The sequence below is a fragment of the Triticum dicoccoides genome, chromosome 5B (genome assembly GCF_002162155.2).
Source record: "Triticum dicoccoides isolate Atlit2015 ecotype Zavitan chromosome 5B, WEW_v2.0, whole genome shotgun sequence".
Lineage (NCBI taxonomy): Eukaryota > Viridiplantae > Streptophyta > Magnoliopsida > Poales > Poaceae > Triticum > Triticum dicoccoides.
In genome coordinates this window covers 519,501,398-519,511,493 of record NC_041389.1, presented here as the reverse complement: position 1 = coordinate 519,511,493, position 10,096 = coordinate 519,501,398, and the positions used below count along the sequence as shown (strand labels likewise).

The window sequence follows — 10,096 nt, the reverse complement described above, 5'->3', positions numbered from 1 at the left end:
ACATTTATTGAAAAACACGAGCATTTTTTGAAATGATAACATTTTTAATGAAATCACGGACATTTTTGAAATTTTTGAAAATATATAAAAATAAAAAACAAGAAGAAAAAACAAAACAAAAACGAAAACCAATAAAACCAGCAAAGAAAAACAAACAGAAAACAGGTTCAGGGGACGTGCTAGAAGGCTTCAAAAATTGGTTGGCTAGCACTATGTAACCTCTCAAAGTGTGCTGGCCCATCTCTTGTCACTCGGGTCAGTGCCTATCCGGAGCAGCGATAGTTTGCCGCCTAATGCGACAAATAGGATTTGCGGGCGCATGGAATGCACTAGTTAACAGCACAAAACGGGCAAGGCGGGAGAATCCTTTCGGTGGGCTACTTAGGCCTTCGACTACCGATCGGTGCGACGAAGGATATAGTTTCTAGCATGTTTTGTGGAGCACCAACTTGATTAGGGTGGATTGAACGAATCGCGAGAGGGAGAAATCCTACAAGGTGTTGTATCAATCGGGTGCGTCGGTGAGTTTGATCAGATGGCCAATAATCTCAGATCATTGTTGAGAGCCTTTGATGGAGTTTTACTTTTTTTATAAACGTATTTGGTATCGTTTACATGGCGATAGCTTGAAGGGGCAAGATAATGCCGTGATGGCCATCGCCAATGGACAAGAGACAAAAAAAATGAGCATCCCAAATATTGGCTTCAAGAATGCGTTAAAAGTACTAAAATGTGATTGTACTAAAAATATATGATATCATTACAATGTGGAAAAAAACAGAGGTGGATGCCACATTGTTGGTAAACAAAGTGTATCCATGGGCACAGAGTACCCCAATATTAGGCTTAAAAAAACTAGTATTTAAATTTTTGTGTTAAACTGAAATCTCATAGGAGGATAATTAATTAATTAGCATGGTCCTCGTATAAATGTATAATTCATATTATTCCTTGTGATACATCATTGTCCAACAATAATAGTGTGCCTAATACATTTGACTTGCAACCTTGGTTTGGCACAATTTATCATTTTAGCTACTTTGTAGAGACTCATGATACACACATATTGAATATGTAGGAGTATAATGCTAGCATAATACAATATTCATACGGGCACTAAGTAATTCACCATTGATTACTCTTTCTTGATGAATTCTGAAAGCCTTGAAGCCGCATCCTTAATGAGCCCGAAGGACACGACAAAGTCATCCAAAAGTTGACTATAATCTGGAAATATTTCCTCATCAACTGATAAAACTATCTTAATAGTGTTATTATAACTCTGGTAGTGCACAATCAAAGCCTGCAAAAGAAACCTTTGTGATTAATTACAAATCAGGGTGGCCGAATGATTGAATTTTATATGTTTGCTTCCATTTCTCTTTTCTTTCCATGGTGAAGTTTTACTTGTATTGTTCCAAGATGTTAACCTAGCTTGGTTAGGTGTGTGTATTCATGTATGCCGACACAAAACCAAGTTATCTCCATAGTCGCGTAGCTATTTAATGACAAAACTATCCACGTAGTCATATCTAGAATTGCATCTAACCATATGTGGTGTCTTGGGTTCAAGTTCACTTACAAAAGAAGAGGAGGAGGGGGAAATGCAGCAATGCAAATACTCCCGACTATCTCATTGTTCTATAAACTCCATTGGAGAGAGTTTTCATTGTACACCTCACCTAGTTTTGAGTACTCTTTAACAAATTTGGTCCGTCTAGTTATATACGTTTAGTTCTTCCTTGGTGCATCTATAATTTTGAATATAACTATATGACCATGTGGTAAAGCATGTATAATGTTATAGTTCTGTATTCTCCTTTTTTCCAATAAACCAAAGTAGATCAAATGGGTGGTTTTGATAATTTAGATAGAATGGCTTTCTATTCCAAAGCGAAGCATTACGACCAATATCCTTGCATTGTGGATTGTTTGGTGGATGAGTTGAGTTTGATAAAATTTTGGTTTAAGACTGAAGCTTTTTGGACGTAAGATCGTGGGTGACTTACTTGCGGAACTCCATAAACGCTAGGCGCAATGAAGACAACTGGATGCCCACACAACTCTATTTTTTCGGTTGGTCCAACCAGGTTTGAGAATGAAATAGTTGTATTGGCGAACATACGGCGGAAGATAAAAGCGCCTGCCTGCTAGGATTGTCAAGTCAAACAGTTACAAACTTGGATAATAACTAAAAGAAAATATTAGTTTATTATTAAACAAGGAGTATCTTAATTCGTGTAATTCGGTTTTATGAAAAACATATAAGTTGGGTAGAAAATATACCTTCAAACCAAACATTTTCACAAAAACTTCACTTGTCTTACATGTGAAGATAGCTTCAAGTGAGCTCTTTTTCCTGTCCACGATCATCTTAGCCTTGCGAACATATGCAAGTGGATCATCGTGCATCGCTAAATGAAATGGAAGGAGGATGTAGCCTAGTTGATTTCCCCATGCCACATCGTTGCTCCTACCCGATTCTATCATATTAGTATATGTCTGTATATAGTCGTAAGAAAACATTAGACTAAAATAACGATGTTTTGTAATGAGATGATCTCTTGCATTCCGAAATAATTTACATTTCAACACACATGCGGCCAAACTACTAGTATGATACACTGGAATTAATTAGATTCTTCAGGTGTGCATATATGATATCAATAGTTTTACAAGAGTTGTTTCATAATACAATGATTCATACTATTCTTTTATTCTTTTACTAACATTCATATGAAAAGTAATGGGCCAAAACTTGCGTGTTGAAAATCGTTCTGACAACTGAAATGTCATATATTTACATAAGTAAGGTGTAGCCATTCGGAGCGCAGAAGCATAAATGAATATCAATAGTGACATTTTTTTGAATAATTTACATATTTTGATGAAGGAAAATCTTTTCTTCTAAGGGAAATGAAAAACTTACTTGTAGGCTAGCGGTTGGCCTTGTGTTGACAAGGAGGACAGACCGCAACCATGTTCTGCAGGTGTCAGTGCCACCTAACACAAGTTGAAGAGCATTTACATGAATTAATGTGTATAGCAAACAGTACGTTGGCTTGTGGGAGGAACTGTATACCCTCGTTGTACAGCTTACATTACTTACCAGACTTTCGAAAGTAATAGCGTGACAGAGCAGCGGAAGTTGCCCCAACCAGCACATCATTGACAGTCTCCAGAATAAAAACAGACAAAATTAATTACTCACAAAAAAACAGAATTGATTGATACTCCCTCTGTAAAGAAATATAAGAATATTTATATCACTACTTTAGTGATCTAAACGCTCTTAAATCTTTTTATGAAGGGAGTAGTAGAAAATAAATAGAGCGGCTGCGTGTTAATGTTCGGGCACAACTCACTTCAAGCTGTGTGACATATCACCTAGTATTAGCCGCAAATAGCTAGACGCACACAGAAGCATAATTATATGATGATATCAGATTAAAAATGATTTGGAGATTAAAAAAACATTCTGTAGCTTAAAGCGTATGCCTACAATATGTTTTAACTGGTAACCTCATACCGAGGTTTGGACAAGAAAATTGTACACTTTTAGGCTAGTCATAGTGATGAGTAACTTAGACTAGTGTCATAGCACTAGTCTATGTTACTACCTTCATAGTACTCCCTCCGTTCCTAAATATATAAGTCTTTGTAGAAATTTCACTATAAACCACATACGGATGTATATAGATGCATTTTAGAGTGTAGATTCACTCCCTTTGCTCTGTATGTAGTTCATAGTGAAATCTCTACAAAGACTTATATTTAGGAACAAAGGGAGTACAAAGTGTCATAGAAGTAGTACTATATATGGTTGCAACTATCTTAAGAGTATATTGCTGCAAACTAATTATACAACTATTTTTACCTGACTCGGAGGAAATGCCGTACTTACACAATCATAGTGTAGATGAGGATTTTAGAAGAGTTATGTGGTTATCGATCCATCGAACAGTCAGCTAGATAGTAGGGCATATATATACTCCCTCCATTTTTATTTACTTCGCATATTAGTTTTGGTCAAAGTCAAGTTTTACAAACTTTGACCAAGTTTATAAACAAAAATATTAAGATATACAATAACAAATCAACTACATTAGATTTATCATTGAATGTACTTTCACATTGTATAAATTTATTACAGTAAATGTTTATATTATTTTTTATAAATTTGGTTAAACTTTACAAAGTGTGATTTCAGTCAACTCTAATATGCAGAGTAAATAAAAACAGAGAAAGTACTTACGCAACTCATGGCGTTCTTGATGAACTTGACGTCGTCCAAGCTAAGGCTCCGGTGCACGAAGCGCCTGCAGGGGTTCAACGAGACGTCGCCCTCAGCACGTCTGAAGGGTGTGCATGGGTCCCTCAGGAACACAGTCGTCGCAGCGAATAAGCTCACGTCCACCATGGTGTTCCATGCGAGCACGAGATACGGCCAGATCCACGCGATGAACGCCGCTAGGACGCCATCGGATGACGGCTCCCGACGCCGCGGCGCGTAGATGGCGCCTGTGCGCGCCGGCTGCTCTGGCATGGCCGGCAGGCGCGTCGGGTCGGCGGCGCTGCGCGTGGACGCCAGGAGGAGTGTGATGAGCGACATACCGTCGCCGAGGGAGTGGTGCATGCGGCCCACTACGGTGGAGGCCGCCTCAGAGGTCGGGAAGTCGAGGAAGTGGAACTCCCATAGAGGGCGGGAGCGGTCCATGGGGAGCGTGTAAACTGAGGCCACGTAGTCCTCCACGGCCCGGTCCGGGTCGGCCTCTACTGCGGCGGTGTCAATCGTCGGGACGATCATGTGGTCTTCCACGTTCACCGCCGTGCGCGCCCACCGCGGGTTGTTGCCGTCCTTTGACCCGTCTGCGACCTGCCGCGAACAAACGCAGGCACTCACGGGTGAAATTAACCTAGTGACAAAATCGCTGCTTATAGCTTTTATTGGTAAGATAAGAGTATGCATGTAGATATACCTGGATGCTGCGGAAGCGTGGGAAACGGGCAAGTTCCGCGGCAACGCCAGCGCTGAAGACTGGTAGGTTTACGGGCGAACCAAGGCCGATGGTAACGACGATGTATATACCTTCCATGAGTCTTGCAGTAGGGGTGACAGGCTCCTCCTCCGTAGCCGCCGAGAAATCGTCCGTCGTCGTCCATTCGGCCGGTGCCGATCTCGGCGTGCGTATCGGGAGCAATCGGCTAGTTGGCACGGAGGCTATCGAGGGGCTAACACTGCTAGCGTCCATAGCTACTTTTTAGTTTCAAGAGACGATCGCAGCATGTACTACGGAATGATTTTTAGTTTTATTGGCTCCTGTCGGTGTACTAGAATAGGGATACCCTAATATTCCGAACTTATGCACGGGCAGTTGCAGCGCCCCGCGGCAAGGCTTGCCGGACGACCGCCAAGGTCCTCCGTGGTTCCTTTGAAGCCATTCAAGAACAAAGTATTCAAGCCAAGGAGACAAGGCCCCGGCAAGAGGAACTTGCCGGGAAGGCCAACCAAGGCATCCCAAAGAACTTGCCGCGACGCACCACGCGTCCCGGCAAGGCAACGAGGCCCCGGCAAGAGGAGCTTGCCGGGAAGACCAACCAAGGCATCTCAAGGCCTGATGAGCGACAAGCTTCCGGGCGCGACAAGACGACGACCGCGGCAAGGCGCTTGCCGCGGCAAGTAACCACCCTGTACCCACGCTCCAGTGCATCCACCAACGTGTCGCCCTGGGGCTTTTTCAGGCGCGCGTGGCAGGAGGCTGTGCAGCCAGCGGTGCGCGGTGGCATGCGGCGCTGACAAGATCGCCATCGTGGCGAACGGTGGCGTCCCTGACGGTTCCTTTCTGCACTATTTGGGCGACACAGACGAGCATTTAATGCCTTTGTCCCATACCGTCAAGTATATATATGTGTTTCTCTCGGCTACTCCCTCTGTTCTATAATATCTTACAGATTTGCTATTTCAGTGAAATAGTATCTCACATCTAACTTTCTAACCACTAGATTTAGACATCAAGATTAGTATTCTTTGCTTTTTTTTATTAATTGGTCTTGTTCCTGCACGCGTCACTAGCAGGGCATCCGTTGTAGGCCGATGTTTTATTGATTGATTTTGTTTCTCGTGGGTTGCCTCGTTGGCTGTTGTGGCCACAAGTGATTTTTTTTCAAATTTTTTTGTTTCTTTTTCCTTTTCTTGTTTTTTCATTTATTTGTTTCAAATTCATAAGCTTTTAAAATTCATGATTTGTTATTTGTTATTTTTTTATTTTTTATTTTATTTCTTTAAAAAATTCTTCATGATTTTTTTCAGCGTTGTTAGTTGGCTGTCCACGAACGAACATGATAGTTTTTTTTTCTCCGAGTTGCAACTCTGCCCTCAGTTTGCAACTCAGGTCGGGCCTTCTTTTGTCATATTTACAATCCCACCTTCGATTCACAATTGAACTTTGATATTTTTTTGTCTCAGATGCAAGTCCGTCCTCAAATTGTAACTGGGCCTGAAACTTTTTTTGTCCCAGTTTTAAGTCTGTCCTTGACTTGCAACTAGGGCCCAACTTTTTTTGTCCGAGTTGCGAGTTCACGCTCGACTAGCAACTAGAGCCTGATCTTTTTTAGTCACAATTGCAAGTCCACCCTCAACTCGCAACTGGAGCCTGACCTTTTTTAGTCTCAATTGCAAGTTCACCCTCAACTCGCAACTAGGCCCGACTATTTTGTCCCGGTTACAAGTCCACCATCGGCTCACAACTGAACTCAACCTTTTTTTCCCAGTTGATAGTCCAACCTTGACTCACAAATGGGTCAACATTTTCTCCCAGTTGCAACTCTACCCGTCGACTCGCAACTGGGCCCAACCTCTTTTGTCCCAGTTGCAAGTTCAACCTCGACTCGCAACTAGGGGCCCGATCTTTTTTGTCCCAGTTCCAAGTCTACTCTCAACTCGCCACTGGGTCTAACATTTTTATTGTCCTAGTTATAAGTCCACTTTCGACTCGCAACTGGAGCGTGACCTTTTTTTCCCAGATGCAAGTCCACCCTTCACTCGCAACTGGGCCCGTTCTCTTTTTTGTCTCAATTGCAAGTTCACCCTCGACTCGCAAATGGGCTCGACCTTTTTATTCAGTTGCAAGTCCACACTCGACCCGCAACTGGGCCCAACTTTTTTTATCTATGTTGCAATCCCACCCTGCACTTGCAACTGGGGCCCGACCTTCTTTTTGTCCCAGTTGCAAGTCCGTCCTCAAATCGCAACCTAGGCCCGACATTTTTTGTCCCAATTGCAAGTCCACCCTCAACTCGTAACTAGGGTCCGACCTTTTTTTCAGTTGCAAGTCCACACTCAACTCGCAACTAGGGTCTGACCTTTTTTTGCCTAAGTTGCAATCCTACCCTGCACTTGCAACTGGGGCCCGACCTTCTTTTTGTCCCAATTGCAAGTCCGTCCTCAAATCGCAACCTAGGCCCGACTTTTCTTTGTCCCAATTGCAAGTCCACCCTCAACTCATAACTAGGGTTTGACCTTTTTTGTCCGAGTTGTGACAGAGTGGGTGTGTGGCTTTTTCATGGGCGACAAACAAAAAAATAGTAAGAAAACAAAACAAAAGAAACAAACACTACAATGGTGAGGTTTTATTTATCTGCTGATGTGAAAGTGCGTTATATCGACTAGAGGGGGGTGAATAGGCGATTTTTATGAATTCTTCACTGAGGAATTTGCCGGTGAGGAAATTCCTTAGCGAAGAACTACTTGCAGCGGAATAAGTACTCAGAAGTAAGCATAACAGGATACAGACATAGTCATCATGATGAAATTAAGACAAACACAGAGTACAGATAGCGTAATCACAGGATAAGACAAGATGAAGACAAACAGACTGAAGAAATTGAACTAAGGAAATTGAGAAAGTCTTCAGTCAAAGTCTTCAAACACAGATATGAACAATCACTCAACACAGTAATGAGGAAATGAAAGAGTTGAGGAAATAGAACCAGTAAGGTTGGTGAAGACAATGATTTGGTAGACCAGTTCCAACTGTTGTCTCAGTTGTACGTCTGGTTGGAGCGGCTGAGTATTTAAACTCGAGGACACACAGTCCCGGACACCCAGTCACTGAGCACGCAGCTCAGGACACCAAGTCCTCACTGTAGTCTCCTTGAACTAAGGTCACACAGACCTCGTCCAATCACTCGTGGTAAGTCTTCAGGCGACTTCCAAACCTTCACAGACTCGGTCACTCGGTGATCCACAATTCCTCTTGGATGCTCTAGACCATGACGCCTAACCGTCTGGAGGAAGCACAGTCTTCAAAGGTAACAAGCGTCGGATCCACGCAGGATCAATCTCTTCAGTGATGCTCAATCACTTTGGGGTTTGTAGGTGTTTGGGATTGGGATTGGGTTTTTCCTGACTCGATGATTTTCACTCAAAGTCCTCGGAGGATAGGTTGCTCTCAAATGACAAGTGTCAGTTTCTCTCGGAGCAGCCAACCAGCTAGTGGTTGTAGGGGGGCTATTCATAGCCTAGGGAGCAGCCCGACATGATAAGACATAAATGTCCTTGTCTGATATGACCGTTAGGTGGATAAGATATTTTGGGCAGCTGGCGCGCAGCACAGCAACGGTCGGAAATTTGACACTCAAATTCCTCAGGGCTATCATGTTCCTCACTATGTAGGCAATCCGCACTGGCGAATTCCTAACTCCTCAGTCAGAACAAATTCCTCAGCGACCAGAAGAACTTCGTCTCTGTCACTAAAGAATGTGACTGAACTGTATGAGATTTCGAAAGGTTTCACTCGAAGGGTTTGGTAGGTTTAGGATTTTGAGTTGAGCATCACAATATTTCCTCGACCCCCTTTAAGAGTACGGTGTTTCCTATGACTCAAGAAAGAGAAAAACAAAACTATGAAAACGGAAGTCTTCAAGCTTCATATTCCTCGCATGAATATCAAGTCTTCACGGATACACCAATTTCTTCACTTTCAAAGTCTTCATGAAAGTCTTCAGAAATACCAAAATCTTCAGTCGAAGATATTCATTTTTAGGGGTCGACTTTCTCTGTAAATATCAATCTCCTCATAGACTTATAGACCTGTGTACACTCACAAACGTATTAGTCCCTTAACCTATAAGTCTTCAATACACCAAAATCACTAAGGGGCACTAGATGCACTTACAATTCCCCCTTTTTGGTGATTGATGACAATATAGGTTAAGTTTTCAACGGGGGTAAACATATGAAGTGTAAGTACTGATATTGAGGAATTTGATTGCAAGATATAGAATAAATCCCCCTGAAGATGTGCATAGTGAGGAATTTGCTTTTGAAGCAATGCACACTTGAAGAGTTGAATCGTGGAGATCTCCCCCTATATCTTGTATTCATACATGCATTTGACATATAATATGACGAATTTGAAATGCATGATTAGATATGGTGCCTGATGAAATTCAGCATGCTGCAATAATATTAATGAGGAACAAGCATGCAGAATAACGTATCAAGAGTATCAAAGCATAGTGCATCAAAAGTATCAGAGCACCATCGGGTTTAAGATTACATCTCGATCCAATAAAGTTTCAGAAGAACGAGAGTTGTAACTTAACAAAAACGCCCATATAATAGACCCCCTTGAAGACTAACTCAAATTTCTCCCCCTTTGTCATTGAATGACCAAAAGGGTCGAAACTGAGGACTAACGCCCCTGAGGAATATCAAGTTGATGGAGGAGCGTCAGTGTTGTCGGGGTCGGTTGTCGTAGTAGGGCCTGCCGCAGTGTCGTCCAAGTCTTCATTTTCATCAGTGTCGCGCGATGAAGAATAGGAGCTGGCCACCAAGGAAGGAACCTTGACCTTCTTGAATTTCTTCGGTGGAGGTGCAGACCAGTCAAATTCTTCCTTGAGACCCATATTCTTCAGATCTGCAGCGCTGTAGACATGAGATAGAACAGCCCAGGTACGGTTGAAGGTTTCATGGAGGTAGTAGTGGTTTTTCTTCACTGCATTGTGTGTTGATGTCATGTTGTGAAGAATTGAACCAAACTGACGCTTGACCCATTTATGATTGCGATCAACCTTCTGATGAAGACTGAGGAGT

At 42.5% G+C, this 10,096-nt stretch overlaps 1 protein-coding gene across 3 annotated transcripts; it reads right to left on the bottom strand.

Moving 5' to 3' along the window:
- Nucleotides 1-902: 902 nt before the first annotated feature.
- On the bottom strand, nucleotides 903-5,325 carry LOC119311295 (O-acyltransferase WSD1-like). 3 transcript variants are annotated; one of them, XM_037586940.1, is made up of 7 exons: nucleotides 4,980-5,325; nucleotides 4,256-4,876; nucleotides 3,110-3,176; nucleotides 2,930-3,003; nucleotides 2,287-2,502; nucleotides 2,010-2,150; nucleotides 903-1,303 (listed from the first exon to the last, which is right to left on the bottom strand). In XM_037586940.1, exons 1-7 carry the CDS (start codon nucleotides 5,250-5,252, stop codon nucleotides 1,136-1,138), a joined length of 1,560 nt encoding a protein of 519 aa, XP_037442837.1. In that variant the 5' UTR covers nucleotides 5,253-5,325; the 3' UTR covers nucleotides 903-1,135. The 3 variants fall into 3 exon arrangements, with proteins under 3 accessions (XP_037442837.1, XP_037442838.1, XP_037442839.1); XM_037586941.1 differs by having other exon boundaries at nucleotides 2,010-2,147; XM_037586942.1 differs by having other exon boundaries at nucleotides 1,193-1,303; nucleotides 2,010-2,147; nucleotides 2,328-2,502.
- Nucleotides 5,326-10,096: the final 4,771 nt, after the last annotated feature.